This window comes from Hylobates moloch, unplaced genomic scaffold, assembly GCF_009828535.3.
Source record: "Hylobates moloch isolate HMO894 unplaced genomic scaffold, HMol_V3 SCAFFOLD_1, whole genome shotgun sequence".
Classification (NCBI taxonomy): Eukaryota; Metazoa; Chordata; class Mammalia; order Primates; family Hylobatidae; genus Hylobates; species Hylobates moloch.
Window position 1 is genome coordinate 63,471,107 of NW_026652276.1, and position 24,277 is coordinate 63,495,383.

The following is a 24,277-nucleotide window of genomic DNA, read 5'->3' on the forward strand; positions in this document are numbered from 1 at the left end:
GTCCATAGATTTCCATGTTTTTTGAATAAGTGAAAAAATAAGTGCTTTACACATTATAAATGGACATTTTCTATATTAATATTCCCAAGATCATCTTAAAGTCATTTAGGTCAACTTAGAGAAAAGAAACCAGAAATTATAAATAGTGACTAGCTGCCTAAAGTGCTATTGAATGGGTCTAGATGTATTCCTCAGAACAAGAGATGGTCAATGCATAAACTTCCTCCATTCCTTGTTGATAAAATGCTTCAGATACATACCACTTTCAATCCCAAACCTCTTTTATTCCAGTGTTTTCTCAGCTTTCCAGATTATGAGAGAAAAGCTTCCATAGGTGCTAATGGCATTTAATACCTCTCATTAATACCATGAATTCACCCTGGAACAAGGAGGGAGCTCTGGGGTCCAGCAGCAACTGCCTTTGATAGGCAAGGAATAAGCTGGATCTGCAGCAGGGGACAGCAAATATTGGGAGCTTAAAAATCACATCACCCCTATACTCTGGCCTTCATGGCATTTGAAAGCTTGGACAGATGTGGGGAGGACCTGAATTAGGAATCAGTTCCCCAGAGTGGGAACCACCAGAAGTTCTCTCAGGTGATGTATAGCAAAGGAAACTGAAGCTTTTGGTCTTTGTAACAGAACCTAAGGGAAATCTGAATCTCTACAGGTGATGGAATCTGGTGCTCTAATTAGAAGCACTAATTAGACTCAATTCAGCACTTAGCTGAGTTTTGTGTTTTTGGTAATTATAAGCATTCCAACAAAATTCTCTCCAGCCACTAGACTCGTGGAAGGAAATTTTCTAGGTTCTGCTGTTTTCCTTCTGTTGTTGTTCCTGTTTAATGTTGACTCTCTTCAAGTTGATTAGTCAAGAAGCAAACAACATTACTTATTAAACACCTTTGTGAAACAGCATGATAGAATTCTGCTAGATGACTCACGGCTCTTGTTTGAATTCGTCTTGTAGATATTTTTAAAAGAATGAAATGTGCCATGTCCTGATACTATCTTTATTTGATTTGGTGCAGGCTGCCTTGGGTCCTGTACTAAACAAGTGAAAAAGGAAAGGTCTTTTTTGGTTTTGTAAAGAAGAAACACCAAGCAACTCCTTGGTCTTTACCAAAACAAGACCGAAAAGAGCTGATTCATCTTCTTATCTGCCTAAAAACTGAATAGTACATATAAAATGTTCAAGAAGAGCTAGGAACCAGAGGGATAAAATATTATCCTTGTCCTATATCCTTTTTTCCCAATCCAGTCGTAGTAGCTTTATTTGACTTGCACATACAAGGTTTGAAAAAAGAGAGATCTGTGAAGAAAAAAGACTAAAGGGAAAACACTACTTCCAAAGGAGTTTGTATGGGGGTCACAGTGTTCTTATTGCCAGAAATAATATGTTCTGTATTGTGTGTGCAGCAAAGGGAGTCTTTCCAGGCTGGATCCAGTATATCAGGTTCTTTATGGATTTGGTAAATAGAAAAGCACTCAGTTCTATTTTGAGGGTAGATTAAGTGAGAACAATGATACTTAGATCATTTCTGGAACTGGCACATGGAACTGGCAAATTCTGCATGGGAATAAGAGAGATGAGCTTTGTGTATAATTCGGACAATCACAGATAGTATAGTCTTCTTGAAAGTAGCTTCCTGTTAAAGTCCAGAAATTTAACTCTTATTTCTATGTCTGCAGATTATTCCTATTAGGGTTTGGTTAGGATTGAGGTCAGTATCCAGCCCATCGTACTAATAGGTATTCTACAAATGTATTTGTTGAGCTAATGAGGGAATAAAATCACTTACCTCCTTTCTACTGCTGTAGTTCTATTAAGTGTGATATACAGAACAATTTATAGTAAATATTTTCCTTACACATTTGAGAAAAAGCTCTGGAAGATAATTTGACTATTTTGATTCTCATTATGGGCTATCTTTGTCCTAGATATATCATTCCCTTCTTCTAGTGAATGCTTAGTCTTTCAATTTATTTCCATTTTATTAGGAAGTAATAATTTTATTATAACATTCAGGAGGGGGTGGAGTGGTATCACACATGCATTCAATGACGTTGTGGTTTTAGCATCTAATTCCAATAAAGATGAGACCAATGCCTGAGGATTTGAGAGTGGCAGATGTTCAGTGGGGCCACCGAGGAAAGGCCCATGTGGGATGAATGACAGGCACCAGGTGGCCATGCTCTTCTCAATGACTTTTTAAAGATGGGCTCAATCAATCAAGATTTATAATAACAGCCAGTATTTTCCAAGTACCTACTATATGTTTGCCATGAAACCCACTTACTTTTATATATTTTTCTTCCTAATTCTCAAAACAACAAACATGACATGTATTAAGGTTATAGTAGCTTTATATTAGAAAATGGGGTTAAATATGTAGGCAAGAAAAAGCACTTTGGAATTTTCTATTCTTTCTCCATTCACACTGAAAACTTGAGAATTATCTTAAGGGAAGAAAGGCGAGAAGGCTGTGATATTTACATAGAGACTTTCCTTTTATTTCTTCCTTTAGTGTAGCTCAGGGGTTCTCAATTCTAAATGTGAATATGTGTTACTATATGCACTAATTCACATATATTAGACTTTAAGTGTGATTTAAGGGAGTTGAAGATGATTTTGACTATGCCAGATATTTGCTTTAGGCATTTGACTTTAAAACTAACCCTCGGCTGGGCGCAGTGGCTCACACCTGTAATCCCAGCAGTTTGGGAGGCCAACACAGGCAGATCACAAGGTCAGGAGTTCAAGACCAGCCTGGCCAACATGATGAAACCCATCTCTACTAAAAATATAAAAATTAGCTGGGTGTGGTGGTGTGTGCCTATAATCCCAGCTACTCGGGAGGCTGAGGCACGAGAATCACTTGAACCCAGGAGGCAGAGGTTGCAGTGAGCTGAGATTGCGCCACTGCACTCCAGCCTGGTGACAGAGCGAGACTCTGTCTCAGAAAAAAAAAAAAAAACTAACCCCCAATTAACAACAAACTCCACTGTATTCAAAATAAGTAACACAAATTTTAAAATATATTTAAAATTTTCAGAAACAGTGATTATTGGCAAATGATGTTTCAATGGGTTATGGAAGGATAGAGAAAGTCATTAAATCATCTTCTTTCTTTTTCTTTCTTTCTTTCTTTCTTTTTTTTTTTTTTTTTTTTGAGACAGAGTTTCACTCTTACTGCCCAGGCTGGAGTGCAATGGTGTGATCTCAGCTCACTGCAACCTTCACCTCCCGGGTTCTAGTGATTCTCCTGCCTCAGTCTCCCAGGTTGCTGGGATTACAGGCATGTGCCACCACGCCTGGCTAATTTTTTTTTTTTAATTTTTAGTAGAAACGAGGCTTCACCATGTTGGCCAGGCTGGTCTCGAACTCCTGACCTCAAGTGATCCGCCCGCCTTGGCCTCCCAAAGTGCTGGGATTATAGGTGTGAGCCACCGTGCCTGACCAATCATCATCTTTTCTAACATCCACATTTTGTTGCACTTGGCTCCATTGCCAACCGCGGGAAAGCAAAAGAATCAGATAAAGAAGAGTTCTTCAAGTTCAAAGTTTCTTTAATTAAGTTCTCTTTCTTTTACAGTCCTATAGTATAAGAGAAATCTCTCAACCTTTCTCTGTATCTTTTCTACCCTATAAGAAGGAAAGGCAGAGACATATTTACAAAAAGTAAGTTTTAAAATCCCTCCTTTTCCGCCCAAGATTACAACTTTCTCTGACATAGCCCTTCCTTCTTAAGTCTTCCAAGGTAATCCTTTGCCACATGGCACCACAGCCCAGGATTTAAAAGCAGTGGTCTCAGAGTCAGGAAATTGGGTATAAATCCCAAATCTGCTCTTTGGTAGAAGTGTCACTTTCTGCAATTTACTTTACCTCTCTGAGACTCAGTTTTCCCAGTCATATAATGGGGATAATTTCTTACTTCCTCTTAGGGCTGTTAAGGAGAATGTGCCTGGAACTAAGCAGGCTTTCAATATTCATTGACTGAATAAGAATTGTGCAACACACAGTATTGAAGCAAGCACGTAGTCCGTTCTTATTAAACTATAGTTATTATTATAACTTCCTCTTCGCTGCTAAACAAGTGAGAATGATTTTGTTTTAAATATTCTAAATAAACAGAATTGCAGACATGGGAGACATGAGGACATTGGTGGTGAAATAGAATACCAGTGTATAAGTAGTAAGACACTGTTTGAGTGATATTCATAAATTCGAATTTTGTCCAGTTCCAATTCTGCCACTAGATCTCACCCCCTGAGATGGCAGCAGGCGCAGGGGCATGAGTGCATTTGTGTACCTCCATCACCATAGCCTCTACATTTGGCTTCGCCTGTGTTGCCCCAGCATCAGCTCAACCTTGCTTGCCTGGTCTCCTTCAGGTCTTAGTGGTACTGGACTCATGAGCCCACCTGTCCTCATTTATTTTGGTCTGGGATCCTTACCTAGGGTCTTCTGTGGGGTCTTCCTGCTCTACTGGTCAGCTCCTGGCAAGCTCACTGGCTTCCAACTCAGCAACCCAGGCAGGCTACACTTCAAGGCCCTGCCTCACTACACAGCACTGCCCAGCTGACTGTGTTAGGACTATTTTCCAGATTGGTATGGAACATTCCATAAGGTGGCTTCTTCCAATAGTGTTAAAGGTCAATGTGGCAAGACCTCCCATGCCATTCAGATTTTCTTCAATGTACCATTTGTTCTCTAGGTCAAAATTATTCCTAGAGACATTAGGTGAGATATCAGGAGACCTACAAAGACGACTGCACTCTGCTTTCTCTCTTTCTCCTCATATACCCACAGTATTCTTTCATTGCCTTTATATCATACACTCCTCCATCTTAATACCAGCTAAGCCTTAATGGCCCAGTGGCTAACTCCTCTCTATTTTATGTTAATTCTATAAGCTTAATCCTGCATGCTGGGTTGTTGATCTGCTAATAAAAGAAGAAAATAAAGGAATTTTAAAATCTTCTCTCAAGACAATATCTTGGTTTGCAAGGCTATGTTTTTTATGCATAATCCTATTTCTGCATGTCAGAAGCTAAATATTACCTTGATCTTACTCTTTGCGTGCCTTCAGAACAAAATTCTAATCTCTTCTGAAGACAGATGGATGCCTTGGATGGAATAGACTGAAGGTCTTATATCTGCAAAAGCAAGAGAAAAAAAGGACATTCATAATTTCTTGAGTATTTCCCTACAGTGTTTCAAGAGCAAAGTGGAATTTACTGGGAAATTTCCTCTAAGGAATATTACAGAAACATTCTTGCCATAAAAGCCAGTATAATGTTTTTAAATAACTCATCTATTATTTGTATACAGTGTAAAATATACAAAACAAACCAGACTGACTCTCCAAATTCTATGCAGTTACAACTCTTTGTGTTGTATAGATACATTCTCAATGTAAACTATTTTGGTGATTTTATGGTATTGACATTTAGTTATGCTGAACTAAGCTATGATCAGTTTCCCTAAATGGAACTCTAAAAAACTATACAGCTGTTTTCCAACAACCTTCCAAGATTTAGATGGTTGTTTTTTGTTATAATGAAACTAATAAATTGTTTGGCCTGGTTTAATTGCTAGTGTTTTGTGTACACATTGATGCAGATTTTAAAGTAGAGAAGCAGAAAATGAAAGTATGTTTTCTTTGGCAGGCATTTGATGTACTTGGAAGAGTTGAAGCTTACCTTAAGCTCCTTAAATCAGAGGGTTTAAGTCTGGCTGTTTTGGCAGCGAGGCATGAGGAATTACACAGAAAAATTAAAGACTGCACAGCTGATGCTTTGCAAAAGGGACAGACCTTAATCAGCCAAGTAGACTCCTGCAGGTGAGTAAAGTTGATTTCTTTCTCAGTGTAACAAGCTTTTTCACAGTTTCCACAACGTGCTAAAAAATAAGATGCATGATTGTCTTTTTCTGGTTCTGATGTTTTGCTGCATTATGATATGGCTTAAAAGGATCTATTGAAGTTTGATCAACAGCTATTCTGAACACAGCCATTGCTCATCCAGAAGTGAGGCCATATTCTGAGCCTGGAGACTTACATATGCTAAAACTTTCTGTTTACTCATTTCTGAGGAGGGGAAAGGGAATGGACAAAATAAGAAATAGAGCTTTAGTTCCCAAGGCTTTTCAAACCCTAGCATCTTTATGGAATAGCTCCTTCCCTTTGGTTCATGAGTCTTGAGTCTATCCTGTCCTGTCTTTTTCTTACTGGGAGAAAATAAAATACCACAATTTCCTTCCAGTTATGACCTTGGTGGCTCACCATGCAAAACCCTAAGTAAACAGTGACAATTATTAATCCAACAGCATGGGCACCAGACCCCATGCTTTTGAACAATGCTCTGGGTGGGCCTGTTTTATGAGCACATTTGGTGAATGCATCAGTGTTGAGCTTAGTGGGCATGAAGAGAGAGAAAGACCTTGAGAAACAGAGAGAGAATGCAGTAGGAAAGTATGGGAAAGAACAGGGGTTGGAAGACAAAGGGGAAATGACAGAGCAGATAGTGGAACGCATATTGACCGGGAAGAAATGAAAGCAGGGCTTACATTTTTCACAGAGAGAAACAAAAAAAATTATAAATGGGTTAAACCCAGTTTTTCACCTTTCATGTCTACAATCTCCTTGAAACTCAAAGATATTCAATTTGAAGAACCATGAAATAGGTGAAATGTGATAAAATCATTTTATTTCTGTTTAAACCCTTGTTCTGTTCTATTTTAGATGAGTTTAAAGGCGTTGATTTGGTAACTTTGGGTTTGGGGATCATTCTTTCCAGAAGACAGTCTGAATCTGGACAGAGGTATTTAACCCAGGGTTTGTGATGTTTGCTACAAACAAGTTGTGCTACATGCACAACTAAGATTAGAAATAATCCAAGGTCTTCCAATAAAAGCCAAAAAGTTGAGGCTATTTGAAGACAAGGGATTCTCCCCTTTGAAAAATGAATAACTACATTTTTTACTAAGTTTCTTTACTTTAGCTCCAAGCTGTGCATTAGGTAATAGGGGTGTCCACTAGGCTTCAGGAGTTTCAAGGTGTTTCCTCCCATCCAGGCACAAAATATGGATACAGGAACTCCTCCTTCTCCTCCTCTTTTCCAGCTTTTCCAGAATGTATAAATGTCTTGAACAATACAGAAAACATCTTATGGGGTAGAAGGGACACTTATTGTGCCTGGACTTGGGGTACATGTTGGACATTGATTTGAGTCATATGATGACTGAATTAACCGGTAAGGTTTCCAGTTATAATTTCAAAATGGTCCAGTCTCAGTGAAACAAATGGGTCTCAAAGCACAGACAGATGTTATTTCTCTGGTCAGGCTACTCTTTGCTTGCAGCACGTTCCCTGGCTGTGGAAAGGTTCCTTTCACACATGGGGAGATCACCATGTAGCTGAAGACCTCCGCCCAAATCTCTGGAGTTCTGTTTGTGGGTTACTCCTTCCTATCTGGTACCCTGTCCACAAATTCAAGATGCCTTGACCCAAAGCCTGGTTCCTGTCTTCTCAACTCAGCAAGAACTCCAGGCTCTGCTTAGTTCCACCTCTCTGAGCTTTGATCTAAAAATTACCTTCCAGGCAATGAACTAGTGCAATCATAAGGCTCATCTCATGTATTTTCCTTCTCTAACAGATCACAGCCCTGTGCTACCAATTGTTCAGTATCTGAAAACCATTGCTCATGTACTCATTTTTCTAGTTGGTTAAGGCGTGAGGGTAAATCCAGTCCCCGCATCTTGACCAGAAACTGAAGTTCCCTATTTAGTTTTGGTGTTTAACTCCTGGAGTTAGAAAAGTAGTCATAACTTTTTACTGCTGAATTTTATCCTGTTTGCTCTAATCAGTAATTCTTTGTTTTCAAAACTTAAATATAAGAGGAAAGCTGCTTTTATTTTATATACATTCTATGTTTGAGGTTTTATTGACTGTTTTTAGCCATCCATTTTGTAATGGCTGATATGTTTATTTGCTTCTTTATGTGCCAAGAGTGGTGCTGTCTCATTCAACTACAAAAAACAAACAAACAAAAAACTCTATGAAATGGACATCTTCATTTCATAAACAGGAAACTGAGACTCAGAGAAGTTAAGTTTAAATGTCATGGCATTATTTTTGACACTCTACATGTATGAAATTAAACTCCCTTGCCACTAGTCTTAGTTTCCTTATCCATACCAGTTTTCTTTTTACCTCGTTTGCTCTTTTTGGTCTTAATTTTTACATAATTATTGTTTTTCAAAGAGACATCTACAATCCTGTTTTTCATGATACAGACTGGTTTCAATAGAAGAAATAATTAGGTACCATTTCAAAAAGCTTGAATTAATGCTTAGGTAAGTGGGTTTAAGAAAATCATTAGCAGTATGGTTTCTGTCAACATTGTGGTTCCAAGGTATTTGGTTTCCTTGAGATTTTATAATATTTTATAAATCAATAGTATTTTCATTTTGCAGGAGGAGCTGAAGATAAAATAAAATTGTTTCTTGGCAAAGGACATTTTTGGATTCAGAAGGTAGATCTAGAATAAAAACCCATTAAAAATTGAACTGAAATGCATTAGACTGTCGGTTGCAAACTAGAGCCATACATTGCTACTGACCTCAATCCCATGCATTCTGTTTGGGATTTGCTTCCTCTCCTCATCTAATAATTAATGTGCTCAATGAACTGAGTCACCATCACAGGAAAGAAATAGAATGTAAGGATAATATTTCGAGTGCAGCCACTGCTGGAGTGAAGACGGAGTTTAGAATGCTGGCAATGGAAATCAATGTAAATTTCAACAGAGCAAAGCAGATATTGTTGAACATCACAATAGCTTCTGAGACTTCTGAGTGCCAGCCACACTCATGGGACACAATTTATTAAGGTTCCTATTACCAGACACCAAAAAACTGGTATGGATAAGAAACCCAAGACTTCATGTTAAAGGAATTTTAGTTCATACATTCTGAGTGCCAAAACAATGCCATGACATTTAAACTTAATTTCTCTGAATCTCAGTTTTCTCTTTGTAAAATGAAGATATACATTTTATAGAGTTTTTTAAAATTGAGTGAGACAGCACCACCAGTTGAGCACAAACTCACTTGTTTATTGAGGCCTCTCTATGTACACCACCATCAGCACATAGAGAGGGCTCAATAAGCAAGTACAGTGATACATCACTTAACAGTGAGGATACATTCTGAGAAATGAGTCTTAGGTGATTCTGCTGTCGTGTGAACATCATAGAGTGCACTTACACACATCTTACACACATACCTACACATACTTAGACATGGTATAGCCTACTACATAGCTAGGCTAGCCTATTGTTCCTAGGCTGCAGACTTGTGCAGCATGATACTGTATTGAATATTATACACAAATGAAACACAATGGTATTCATGTATCTAAACATAGAAAAAGTACAGTAAAAATACAGCAGTATAATCTTGTGGGACCACCATTGTTGACTGAAATGTTATACAGTGTATAACTCTACCTTTTTACTGTCTATATAAAGAGCTTAAAAAAAATACTGAGGGTAATATGATTGTTTCAAATGATTACAACACAGTCAGTTGTATCAAATTCTATTCATTTTCACTAACTGGAAAGGTAATATTTGAAATAGGGAAGATAAACACTTATCTTAATGTAATAAAAGCCTTAATTTAGTATTGAGGCAGGTAAGAATTTCAGAGGCCCTTTGATCTGAGATTTTTTTCTGTTAGTCAAATAGGACCTCAGAAGTTTACATTTATCTGAGATGAAGCTTCCTTGGTAAATCTGAGACCCTTTCATTATTGTTCAGTAATCACTACTTTATTAGGAACAGACTTACACTGTTTTACTATCATGGAATCAAATACATTTGAAGTTTGAGCAGTTTCAGAAAGCAAATTGTGGTTATTTACATGTTTTCTTGCCTTTTCTATTTCCTGCATTTAATCTGATGATAATTCCAAGTCATTACTAAATAGTTGTTATCTTTTTGGAGTACAATATCTGTCACATAACCACTTTAATTTTAAAAGCATTTTAGTGCATTCTTTATGATGCTTACGAGTGTATGTAATAACAGTTGCCTTAGTCCATTTTCTGTTGCTGTAGAAGAATACCTGAGACTGGTAATATATAAAAGAAAGAAGTTTATCTAGCTCACGATTCTGGAGGCTGGAAGGCCAAGATTGGGTGGCCACATCTGGTCAGCCTCTGGTAAGAACCTCATGCTGCCTCATAACATGATGGAAAACTGGAAGGAAACCAGGTATGTGTGAAAAAAGGGAAAAACACAGCCTCGCTTTATAACAACCTGCTGTAGTGGGAACTAATCTATTCCTGAGAGAACTAACCCAGTCTTATGAAACATACATTAATCCATCTTAATGACCACGTTATTTACCTCTTGAAGACACCACCTCCCAACACCAACTCATTGAGAACCAAGCCTCAGTATGAGTTTTGGTGAGGACAAACCATACTTAAATCATAGAAATGGCCAAACTTAGACTTACAGTGAGGTTGAAAGCCTCTGGCTTCCAGCCTTCCTCATCTCTCCCTACGCATCACCCTTGAGAACCAAGTCTAAGGAAAAACCAAAGATGGCCTGCTACCAAGCATAATTTTGCATTTATTAAGACACAGGAATCTGTGGTGATTGGAAGTGCTGGGTCCAGGACCTTGTGTGAGGGTAAAGTTTTCTATAATGGGACAAAAATTAGGACCTCGTTTTTTTCTCTCAGTTCAGTTACCAATTCAGAGCTCAAAAACATACAAAAACCCAGTAAGACCAGGCTACCTTGTGAAGTATTCATTTGCCTTTCTTGTTTGCTAAAATTAACTTATATAATTGACAAACTTGCTTCAGAGTTAACTCAATTTCTATACCTGCCTAAAGGACTGTATAAGGTTTCATTCTACCTCATCATGGTGGATTTAAGCTTATATGCCTCATCCTAACTGAATATTTTGCTTTGGTATAACTTTAATTAAGCATTATCTGTTTTGATCCAACACTTACTGCCTTCTTAATGTAGATCTTCGTATTTTCATATTTTACAGAGACGTAAAACAGGAGTTAATTGGATTTTGCTTTCTTTTCCCACAATTTTCATTTGTGTTGGCTACTGCTACTTCCTTTGGTTGATATTGTGCATGGTTATGAACTTTTTGGAACAGAACATGATCCCTTTCTTCATTTGTTTGTTCAGAAATATTTATTGAGCATCTTTTGTAAATCAGATGTTCCCAAGCATCGAATGTGATAGGTAAAGTGTCCATCTTCATGGTGCTTATGCTATTCTGTTGGTAAGAAATAGCCAACAGATAAATCAAATACATAAGATGCTCTTACCCAGCAATGAGTACTATGAAAAAATATAAAAGGGAAATGAGATACAGTGACTGAGCAGGAGATCATTTTAGACATTGTAGTCAGAGAAGGACTCTCTAAGAACAAAGGGGGCTGCCCTGAAAGCAGCTGGGAGATGAGTGGACCAGGCAGAGCAATAGTAAGGGTGCCACAGAGAGAAGGGTGGTGTGGCTGGAGGAGGGGCTGGCAGGGGGGCGAAGGGTGTCAGACAAGACTACAGAGTGAGGGCGGAGGTGCACTATGTTCAAAGACTCATTGGCAATAATGGCAAACACTTCTGTGCTCTAGACATAAATTAATTTAATCCTCAAAACCACCCTGTGAAATGGGTACTACTATTGTCATTGTCCCTGTTTTGCAGATGAGGAAACTGGGGCACAGAGAAGTTTAATAACTTGCCCTATTGCCTGTTACACTGCAGTAAGAGGTGGTGTGAGTACTTAAAAGCTGATCTGAACTACTCTGTTAGGTTGCTAGCTTTTTTGTCTTTCTACTCCTTTCATTCAGCTTTAATCAATAACAAGAAGCCTGGTGGCTAAATGAACATGGATCCTTTTTTAAAAATATATATTTTAGTGCACTTAAAATTTACTCTAGCTTCTAGCTTCAGCTCAAGTCCCAACTTCTCTGCAAAGTTTTTCTTTCTTTCAGTTTATTTAGGAAGTTATCAAATGTACATATGAGCATCTTATATGACATACCAGCACCAGGCCTTGGACTATCAAAGCCATATAAAACTGACCCCAAATCCCCAGAACCTGTCCCATGTCCAGTCAGGGAGCTGCACATCAAGGAAGCATGCTCCAGGCATGAGGGGACCATGAGTACAGTGGATATTGGGGTCACTTCTTCAGAGAAGGGAGACACAATCCTAAAGTCTGAGATCAGGATAGGCCAAGTGAAAGGGTGAAATCTGAGAGGGCTCAGAACAGTTGCTGTATTTGGTAGGCTGAGATGGGTGAAGGGTCTACATCTTTGAGCCAAGATGAACTGAATCAATATCTACCACATAATAGTTTATTGAATTCCTTTTTATTTGTCACATGTATCTCATGGCTTCACTTTTCATTCTGTGCTGGGCTGAATCATTCTTTAGTTACTTCATTTGTGACGGTATCATGTCCTCATTCAGACCATGATATCAACCCAGGGCTGAAACCACCCAAGAAACCTCTTTTTTACCTTGGTATTACATTACACTAGTATTACATACTAGGTGACTTGATTTGAAATGTTAAGGGGCTGGCATGACATTGAAGGAAAGCCCTTAACATAGTGAAAACATTTACAAAGATCTTAACAAACAAAAACAATCTCCATTCTCCAACAAAACAAACACATTTCCTTTGCCTAGTAGATTTGTCTATGCCTGCATTTTATATGAACTGTACTAAGCATTTAAGAACTTAAAAATAACTGCTTTTAAAAGAGTTTGATGATGCATTTAGATGGTAAATGTCAGATAGTGAAATTTAGGAAATTACAAAGTTGAGTTCTTATGACAGTCAACCCAGCCACTTTCCAAATATTTTCATGTCTATATTAAGCTGTTCTTTTTAGAGGCTGGGTAAATGTCATAACTGCAATCTTGGCTTGTTAACACTGTTAAGGATTTTATCATTCTAAAACTCTTAGTGTGGAAAGTACCAAAAGTTCACACTTCCCATTAAATCCAGGATTAACTACACTAGGTTCTCATAAAGTATCTTTATCACTGCAATATGAATGTATTCATTTATAATGCTGATGATGTGAAGTGAAGTAGCAAAGATCCCAGCGTAAAAAGATCTGGACCCACAGAACCTCCAGAGGAAGGCTGACTAAAGAGGCAGAAATCCCTGCCCTGGGTGATTGAGGAGTCCTCTCATATTACAGGGTTTAGGGAGAAGAGGACAAAGAAAAGAGACAGAAAGAGATGTGAGGGGACATATTTATGAACAAGATGCTCATCACAGTGCTATTTATAATAGTGCAAACCCGAAAACCACCTAAATATTTCCAGAAACTAGAGAAATGTTTGGATAGTTTAAGGGAAAGTACATAATGGAATATTCTAAGTCCGTATCAAATAGTTTTTTGAAGAATATTTTAAGACAGAGTATCCTCACAATATAACGGTAAGTAGGTACAAGTGGGACCCAAATTCTCTAGAAGGCATAATACTAATGTGGGGTGGAGTAAGTGAGGAGGGCCAGGGGACTACCAAAAAGAAAGTCTTTTTGGAAGGAAATACATTAAAAGATATTTTTATGTTTTCCAAATAATCTCAAATGTGTGCATTTATCTGTTTAGCTCCTGCTGTGCCCTTTTAATCTCAGTACTATGTAGCAAATTATGAGAAAATTTCAGCAATTATCTTTTTAAATATTACTTTTCTGCTATTACCTTTTTTTCTCTTCTCGTATACCTTCTATTAGAAGAATGTTGGAGCCTCTTGGTCTCTTTCCGGTCTCTTACCTGTCTTTGGTGTTTTTTCACTATTTTAACTCTTTGTGTTGCATTCTCCATGGGTCCTCAGGCTATTTTCTCTTTTGTCCATTTTCCCTTTGTTTTCATTCATTGATTTCTTATTTTAGAAAATATACTGTTTTCATTTCTGTGATTTCTAATTTTTTTTGTATCTAATTTTGTTTTATTTCTGACTTTTTGTTTCAAAGTTTCTTGGTCTTTTAGTGTGGGTGTTGGGTTTTTTAAATCTCTCTGATGATCTCAGGCATTTACTTTAAAGTCATTGTCAGATTGCTGTACTTATTTTCTTTACAGCTAGAGTACATTTATCTCTTGGTTGTTGAACGTATCTTGGGTTTGCTTTTCCTCATGTGTTTTGAGATTTTGGATTGCACTCTCATTTGGAGTGGGAGGGTTTTTTTCTTTGACTTTCTTTTGCTTGCTTGCTTCTCTCTTTGCTCTTTCCTCCTTAGCAGCTTTGCGGTGACCACCTGGACTCATAGGACCTTCAGTCCAGCATCAAAATGTACTTCTGTTATTCAATCAGGGTCACACAAGCATCTGTGGAGATATTGTGGCTCTTGAAGATGCAGTCAGGAAACCAGAAGAGAGCTTGATGTGGTTCCTGATGGCTCTGCCATGTTTAATTCCATGGCCCCCATAGCAGTTGGCTGCAGCATTTTCAGCCTCCCCTAATGAGGGCGGAGAATTCCAGCTCTGCTACTGATTTCAGGAAGAATCCTAGCAATGGCACCCTTCACATAGGACATATATATTGGTCTCTATGGCCTCATAGAAATGGAACTTCTGGCCATCTCTACATGCATCTGAACAAGAACCCAGGTGCCCTGTAGCTTCAGCCACACTTACTGCTTTCTGTTTCTACTTTGTTATCTATACATAAAACATCGTGTGTGTGTGTGTGTGTGTGTGTGTGTGTGTGTGTGAGAGAGAGAGAGAGAGAAATGTTTGGTGGGAGAAATTTTCAAAGTATATAGCTTAAATAAGAATCAAATTTATTGTAGAAACATACGCATTTCACTTCTACAGTATAAATGGCACTTTTTCAAAGTAGGGATGAAAACTAGAGAGCAGCAGTTGTTTTCTCAAAAATAAAGACAACCATAAACATAAAAAGACACTCTTTGGGTTCCCATTAAAAGAAGAAGCAAGCTAAAGATAAGGAAGACTTTTTTCCACCTTCAAAGTATAATTTGTCCATAGACAAAAAGAAAAATATGGTAAGCTGATCCCTCCCAATGAGACAGAGTAAGCTGTCAAGTGCTTACCATCTGGTTCAGCTCCTAATCCAGATGGGCTGACGATAGTAATTTATGAAAGGTTTGAAAGCAACTTGCCATTCTTCAGAAATAATCATTAGAACACATTGACATTGGAATTTGCTTCCCTCCTCTAGCCCCAATTTACAACAAATGCAAAGATAGGGCAACTGCTTCCATACAGTAAATAGAACAGTCTGTTCCTGAACCAGAAGTCAATACGTCTCTGCTCTTTGAGAAAAAAAAAAAAGCAATTATTTTTCTTCTCCCTCCACTCCCCTCTATTGGCTCAATGAATAAGGGAGAGAATGTTCTCATTTGGAATTTCTAACAAATGCCTGAAGAAGCTTTCACAATCTGTGATGCTTGGAAAAGTCAAAGTCAACCTCAGGAATAATCTGATGTACCGCATGTTCACACTACAGACAGGCATCCTCTAATCCATTCTTACAGAGACAGTCCAAAGGTCAATCAATATTTCCAATGCAAATCACCAAGCCACAGACTGTTAGAGCTAGAAGTCTAAGCCCATTGTTAGCCCCTCTCCCACTCAGTCAGGCTGCACATGGGCAGTGTTACTTCCAAATCAGAACAAAATGACAGGCCACCACGTTTTTGGTTCAACCAAGTTTCTGTTACCCACGGTCAGTTCTTGTCTCATCATTAATTTAATAGGACTGTAAAGTAATAGGACTCATTTCTGGGAGACTGATGAGATTCTATCAATTTATTTTCAGTTCATGTAAGAATTGCTGGCAAAGAGTGTGGTCATACCTTTCCTTTGATCAGATCACCTGCCATTCAGGTGCTGAGGAAATTGTCAATGTGCATGCTATGCAGGTTTTAAAATGTTTCAGAACTTTCAAAAGAAAAGCCTGGTATCATCGTATAAAATTTCTGATGGAAAAGGATGGAATCAGGGCTGAATGTAACCTGCAGATTAGGGTGTCACTAAGAAGGAATAGAAAAAGCCCTAGGACTGGGAATGTGATGGATATATTCCAACTGGGAATCAGAGAAAAGGAACTGGTTACCGCCCAATCAGACAGAAATGACCTAGTTATAAGGGCATAGAGAGAGGGAAATGGGAACTGGCTAGAGTAAACAAAATGAATGGAAACTTCTCTTCCCGAGAAAAGGATCTAAGCCACACGTGAGAGTGGAGTACACACAGGATGGGCAATGATGCACAGAATGACAAGGCAGTTCAGTCTGTCCCTCTAAGGCTTTAAATAGAAGGAAGTATGGAGCCAAACTACACACGATAAATTTGGTTTAACGTAACTATAAATACTAAAGCATACCAAAGAAGAAATTGGGCAGTCTTTGGATAGCCTAAAACTTCTACAAGTGGCCAAAAGTGCAAGTCATCATTGTTTAAAACTACTGGACACCGTTACTACGACATTTCAAATACGGTAACTGCGCATATGTTCTTCTCAATCTTTAAATCTGTGTTTTCTTCCCTTAAATAATGACCAGAGACTATTTTATTTTATTTGAAAATGGGCATTGATATTCTACTACTTATAAGGCTATGTATTCAGTTCTACAAGGGATATAAGAATAAATAGGACACCATTTATTTCCCTCAAAGAGTTTACAACACAATAGATACACATAATAAGGCATAAATCACCACAAAATGAGACCGAATCTCCAAGGTTACTGAAAAACAGAGAGATAGATCCTATATGATTGGTTGTAATTCACCTAAATTAAAATTGTAGGTTGCTATAAAGCAACGCTTTTATGGAAGGAATGCTTGGTTTGGTTTTGTTTACCTATTTTTTGTGCTGGAGAGACCTTCAAGAAACGTAGTAATTTGAACAAGCTACCATGACCCTCTAGTGGCCACTTTGAAAACTACAGCAGGCATTGCATTACCTAGAAAAGCCAGCCGGTTTCAAAAGAGCATGTCAGCCAGGCCATCTCTGTTTCTATGACAGCCAAGAACACTCAACTGAAGGCAAAGTGAAATTTTAGAGGAGAAAATACTCCCTACCCCACGTCATGTGTCATAGACCCAGAAAAAGCACTATGAGGTGGCAGAGTGTGAACTCTGAGATCAGATGTCAGCCATTTCAGAACTGGGCCAGTTACTGAGACTGTCTCTATTCCTCAATCTACTCATCTGCGAAATGGGGATAACAATCCTACTCAGCTCATAGGGTTGTTATGAGGATTAGGAAAGAGACTACTTTTTAAGAATGGTGCCTTATCACAGTAAGAGCTCAATAGCTGTTTTTATTAGTTGTAGTTATGAAATTTTATGGTACAAACTAAACCAATGTAATCGGTTTTTCCTTAAATTTCCTGAAGGTAAGATGTATAACTAATCATGAATTTAATAAAATTATTAAGTATATTAAGTCTATTCAGGTAGCAAAGAGACTTGAAATTAAATCAAGTCTTTGCTACTTATTAGCTGTGTGTCTCTAGGGCAAGTTATGTCACCTGTGAAGGATCAGTTTCATTGGCTAAAAATTGAAGTTATTGCTACTTTTCTGACACTTCGCAAATTTATTTTAAGGATTCTATCAAATATTGCATCTAATGCACTTAACAAAGTGGCATGTCTGTTGCAAGAATGTATTAAATAGCTATTATGACTATATGCAAATTTATAAGAAGTGTGCATCTATGATCTATGTTTCCCATGACACTGTACAATTGAGTGATGCCATTTTAGAAAGAGAGTTCATTTTGTATTCAAATGGCCAAAGAGGAGGCTGGGCTCAGTGTGAGTGTTGAATTAGAGCATCATAATTAAGACAAAGTAGGGATTCAAAAGTGGGAAATTTGGGAGCAGGAGGGGATGCTAGAGCAAGTTCAGGCCAGAGTCAGAGAGTGGGTCTGAGTTCTGGTACTTCTGGTACCTGAGACATCATGGCTAGGACTTATAGATAACTGCAAGAAGCTGGCTAACAGTCTTATTCGTTGGAGAAGGCCAGGGAATAAAAAGAGTAATGTGAACAGGAATCAAGATGCTTGGCTGGAACTGGTTACTGAGATCTAGTTTCCCCTAGGGAAACTTTCAAAATTTGGACTCCCCTCCAAGCTACAGCTTCTTGGGGTCAGGCAGGCCTGTATTCTAAGTTTAGTTGTTAAAATAGCCCCTAACTGGAATAGACACCGAGGGCATTTGGGGTGGGACCACACAGGGCAACTCAGAGGTGGGAGTGGGCACCTTTTATCTTGGCTTTTCTTTCTGAATTGTATTAATCATTTCCAAATTCCTTTTATTTAATAATGGCATTTTCTGCCACTTTCAGATATATTTCTTCTCTACGTGTTTGCCCATTTCCTTTCACAACCTTTGTTCTCTGTACCTTCTTTCCACAATGCCCTTTATTCAATTTATTTTTCTCATTCCAGGTTTCCATATTCTGCAGAAAACTTGGAGCCTACAGTATATAGGAAAGCTGGGCTTTTAAATGCCTTTTGAGCATATAATATTTCAAAGTCTAAAGCCTAGTCAAAATACAATTCATATTACCAATACACTGCTTTTGTAGTATTATGGAATTTAGTGTTGTTAAGAACCATTTCTTAATGATAAATGAGAAGAATCCCCTGATGTCTTGATTATATTCTTCACTGTCTCTACGTATTAAAATGCAAAACTAAATGTTTAAAATGTAATATCTGTGAAACATTATGTGCCAGGAATAAGATTACTCATAGTGGTTTCATATTTTCCTCCAATTAAACTTACCTGGGACTCCTGTGGTCCACAGGACGCACCTCAGTGTTCTCCAGCTGTATAGCGGCATCATCATCACTCCAGTGAGGTTACTTTACCTGTCAGTCATTTAGGATCTTCCCTCATTTCATTACTAATTAAGTTCATTTTTACAGACTCATAAATTAATTATTTTGAGGTAAAATGACTGAAACCTGTACCTTGTTCTGAGCTCTTTTTAAACTCGGGGTAATTACATTTAAGGGTTATCATGTTAATCTTTATTAATACAGTACGTGAAGGAAATGACTGAGGGGAAATGAAAGACATCAACTTCTTAAATAGTCTTAGGGATAGGTTGGAAAATGTAAGTGTTCATTCCATCAACAATATTAGGAAACTTGTTAAGATATCTTTGGACTAGAGCTAGGGTCCAACTCAAAGTTCATGCATTGTTTTAGAGGCATTTTCGTTGTAGGAGCTCTCGCGTCACTTTTCTTTTTCTCGTGAGGCCAGCACAGGTGAAAAAATGATAATGTGAGGCTTGGCTTCTTTTTTTTTTATCAACAAGTATATTTGATTTCTAATTGTTGGTGATAATTTGGTTTTCATCTAATGAATACAGCCTTGAGCATTCATAATCATTGAGAACAAGGACCTTAGTGTTATATAAATATTTTACCCTATTGGATTAGTAAATGCTTTGTTAATTGGCTGATCCACGTTTCTATTCAAAGAGCATCTTTAGATAAATGAAGTTTTTAAATAACATCCTAAGGAAAAGTCGTGGTAAACATGTTGTGGCTTTGCCATAAGGTTTTAAAAATATCCTACAGAAATATTAAAAAGTAAGCCTTTAGAAAAGAAGATTAGACCTTGTTGCAAAAACCCATAACTCATCTTTTCCCTCAGGACTGACTGACAAAACAAAGGAATATAATTTGTTTTTGCTTTCTGCTATGCCGAGATGATAGCTACTTAACTTCTATTATCCTAAAGCTGATGCCTTTTACCAACGCCTACCTAACATGAGAGCAGATCTGTTTTCAAATATTCTGTGTTCTATATTGGGGTAGAGTGAATTAACAGCTGGCTTGCTCTGTTCAGCTCTCAGGTGTCCGGCATCCATGAGATGATGGGGTGCATTAAGAGACGAGTGGATCATCTGACCGAACAGTGTTCAGCGCACAAGGAATATGCTCTTAAGAAACAACAACTAACAGCCTCAGTGGAGGGTTACCTACGGAAGGTAGTTTCATAAACTAAAACTTACACATCTAAGTTGGTGATAATAGATGATATGGTAGGGCAGTATGTGGGCATGGCGGGAGGACAGGGGCATGTCTCCTTAGGCTGCCCTTATGTGCCACATTGGGTCCTTTAATTGAACTAAACAGAGTTGTAATTCACTATTGTTCATCAACCATCCCTGACCCAGGTGGCCTGTCTGCGCCTCTGGCCTGAAGGTATATACACAAAGGCAGTTCCCGCTTTGCACAGTACTGTGTTAACTGAACCAAGTACAGATGGTAATGGAGGGGATCTTTCATTTGCATGGTTCTGAGCATGGTTCAAATATGTACAAGTTTCTGTTACCATAGTACCATACAACACCAGGACTATAGATAGGTAGATAGATTGATACATAGACACATCCCAAATATTATGAGTTTTAGGTTTTTCAAGGAATAAGTTGCCATTATTATATTTTATTGAATTAGACCAGTGCAAGGCAACACAGTCATTCTGCATATAAACATACATGTGAAAATCCTCTCTGCAGAGTGAACATGATGGCTTGGTATGGAAGAATTTTACTTCCTGTTTCCAAAGGGGAATAAAACTAAGGAGCTACAATTTGACTAAATAAAAAAATTATTTATCTTTAGCAAAAACTAGTAATATCTCCATGGCATTGATGCTAATGAATCTTGCTGCAGAGGCTGGGTCTCAAATTTTCAGTGATGTTTTCATTTGATACAATGGACTTATATGCCTGAACTTACATGAATAGAATTAGTAGACTTCACTGGAGGGGACATTAAATATCAATGTCTGTATTTAAATTGCCTTCTCACCTTTAATCCAGAAACTTGGGGATTTTATCCTTGTTCTGGCACCTGGGTTTAGGGAGTGTCCAAATATGGTGGCAGCTGTGGTGCTGCATTGCCTGGAGCTTGAGGCCCAAGCCAATTTGGTGGTGGTGGAACAGTAGGACCTCAGCTGTTGCTACTTGTCCTATTGCCAATTTGGAGCCAATTTGAGTCTGGGGAGTATGGACTAGAGTTAGAGCAAGAGGACAAATCATGTAACTTGAATGGAACAGAACCCTTCAAGGGTCATTTTAGTCAATGACTCATGTCCACCGAGGATCAAATCATAGTCCTCCAAGCTCATCAATTAAATGTCCTAAGTATCTCCCTGTGTTTTACTACAGCATGTCCAGGGTTTGGGGCTTCACCAGAGTCCCTCTTCCCAAAATACTGCAATGCTCATGCTCTGGATCTTGCCTTTAAAACATGCCTGTAAATTGGGTCCTATTCAACTCACAGCTAAATTCATCTCTGTTGATGTGTTAGCAAGTGCATTATCCTTCATAGGTAATATAGATAAGTTCTTAGAGGATGTGGATGATTGCTTATATCTCATAGCTGTTAATAAAAGAAATGTCTTTCAACATATAACCTTTGTTGGTGGGCCACAAGTATTACCTCCTATGAAGAGCAGTGTTATTAAAACATGAAATTCTGAATAAAACTATATTAGATTAATATAGGTAAAATATATTTCAAGTATAACGAGAATCTATAAAATAATATTTATCTTCCTGACACATGTGCATACATATATGCAAAAATATATTACTAAGACTGCCATATATTATTCACTCCTAAAGGTGGAAATGTCAATTCAGAAAATCAGTCCAGTACTTTCTAATGCAATGGATGTCGGTTCTACCCTTTCTGAATCAGAGAAGATTTTGAATAAATATCTGGAACTAGATATGCAAGCTAAGGTAAATAAAATGCGAATGATTATTATGGCTATAATTTTGTAAATATAATTTTAAAAATATTTGATAGCTATAAACTTAATCCTAGCTGACTTGAGGTTTACAATTCTAAATTCGTATGTAGCACATAATGACTTAAAAACTCATATTCTTATGTGTCTAAATTATATATATATGTGCATTTATTAGGGCATTTGTGCTCACTGAAAGTCAGCATTACAGCTGGGTATTAAACACTCATTTGGTTCCCTTTTCTTGCCTGGGCAGTTTCTCAAAAAAAGCCTCATTTTGGGGGTGACAGAGGAGGCAGGGACAGTGCTTCTCTGACTATTGGCAATTTTTTCTGCAAGAGCAAGTTACCAAAAAATTGCCAGAAGCAACGTGCATTATTGCGAGATTCCAATACCTAACATTCAGAGATAGAAAATGCCCCACCCCCACCACAGCACTTTCTCCAGCTCCCTCCTACCCCTTTCACTTGGCACTTGGCTCCAAACCTGCCCTGAAGTTTCTGTCTGCTCCAGCAAAGTTCAAGGAACATGAGTCAAGTGCCCTCCTCTGGTTCTCCCAGGTCAGCAGAAAGAGCCCTGTGACTCCAGTTTTCAGCAGAAGAGCCTCCTTCATGGACTGTGTCCCCACCAGAAACTCACAAACACACCAATATTTTTGTTAAATGGGGTATTTTTTATTTATTATTTAAGATACTTAAAACTTATGTCTGAATTCCATTTCATTTTTTAATTGTAAACATTTTAGAAATGGGGAGGAGATTACAAGGGAAGAAACTCCCTGCTTCCTTCCTTCCCAGAGTGCTATCAGGAAGCAGGGCCTGTAAATTAGAATTACCTTCATTCGATGGAGTACTCGGGAAGCATATTAATCACAAGTAGGGAAGCAATCTCTCATTGCTGCAGAGCTTTTTTCTTTCATTTTGCTTGGTTTTTAGGTTGGTCTCACATGAAATTTTACGTGGCTCTTTCTATGACATGCATAATTGTCATGCCTACAATTTCTATTCATCCATTTAATCAATGGTTGGAGTTCACATAACAGAAATTACACTCAGAATATAGGAGAACATCCCTGAGCAATCAAAGTCACTGATTTTTTAGGTTATTTAGGCCTGATATGTAGTATTTTCCCTACCACCCCTTCTAGATAGAGATTTAAATAAGACTGCACTATTGATATATCATCTTTTTGTAAATTAAAAACTAATGAATAAGTTTTGTAAATTTGCCATCTCTTGTATAATAAAATTAGGAATTTGCTGGAGGTATTGTTAAATTTCAAATAGCTATCTCATGTATAATTAATTCATTTAAATTATTTAAAATATTTCTAGCCTTTCATACCAAGCAACCTTTCTTTTATTTGTGACACAGAAAATAGAGTGCTCAGAATAAGTACAGCTGATAGAACCAAGAATAATTTGAGACGATTTTCATTCTAAAGTGCCCTTTTTTTTTTTTTTTTTAGAATTTTGGAAGTTGTGTCTTTCTTTATTGAGGAGATTCTTGGTATAAGTTCAATTAATAATCATAATTGATGGATATGCAGAAGATAATGCAATGTGAATGTTCATGATTCCCCTGGCAGTTTCTGACCTCCAGTGCTTTGCTTTTACAGGAGACATCACATGAATTAGAAGCAGCTGCAAAAACCATGATGGAGAAAAATGAATTTGTATCCGATGAAATGGTATCACTTTCCTCTAAAGCTAGATGGCTAGCAGAAGAATTAAACCTATTTGGCCAAAGCATTGACTACAGATCACAAGTCCTGCAAACTTACGTGGCATTTCTGAAGTCATCAGAGGAGGTACGGTACTATGTGTTAACCTTCTTCAGCAAGGTGGCCGCTGCCCATGTCCTTGCTTTCTGTGGGGATATATGCTTTGCCTTGGTGGGTAGTTCCATATCCTCTACCCCTGTGCATGGGCTCACTTACAGGCCCTGTGTTCTTGTAAACCAAAGAGTGATTGCAGCAGTTCTCAATCTATAAAGGTTTATTTAGCCAAGGTCAAGATGTGCCTGGGAAAAAATTAAAATTCCAGGAGCACCTGTGACCTGTGCATTTTCCAAAAGCGAGTTGGGGAACTTCAGTATTTAAAGGAGAAAGGGCAAGCACGAGGAAAGCAAAAAGGAGGGAGGATAGGCCGTGAGGCAGCTGGTTACATTCTTGTGAGGCTCTGATTAGCCTCAGCAAATCTACATTTTACATGTGAAAACCTACATTTTACATGGGGAAAAAGTAAATTATGCATTGTTGCACACCTAGTAAATCTACATATCACATAAGATAAAGTAAACATGTGAAAAGAGGGAGTAGAGGCTATGACATAAAGCTGTAAAATTACAGTTATCTGGAAACAAAAGCAAAGTGGTTTTTGTGTGTGTGATCCAGTTCCCAAGCTTAACTTTCCCTTGGGCATAGTAAGTTTGTGGTCCCGAGATTCTGTTTTGT

The 24,277-nt window shown here is 37.9% G+C and overlaps 1 protein-coding gene across 1 annotated transcript in view; it reads left to right on the forward strand.

Moving 5' to 3' along the window:
- The window catches only part of CCDC141 (coiled-coil domain containing 141), a 217,521-nt gene that overhangs the window by 138,923 nt on the left and 54,321 nt on the right, over positions 1 to 24,277 (forward strand). Inside the window, exons 8-11 of the mRNA XM_032755264.2 lie at positions 5,674 to 5,846; positions 19,906 to 20,047; positions 21,695 to 21,814; positions 23,441 to 23,632. Of these exons, the coding sequence (XP_032611155.1) occupies positions 5,674 to 5,846; positions 19,906 to 20,047; positions 21,695 to 21,814; positions 23,441 to 23,632 (627 nt within the window). The remainder of the gene's footprint in view (positions 1 to 5,673; positions 5,847 to 19,905; positions 20,048 to 21,694; positions 21,815 to 23,440; positions 23,633 to 24,277) is intronic.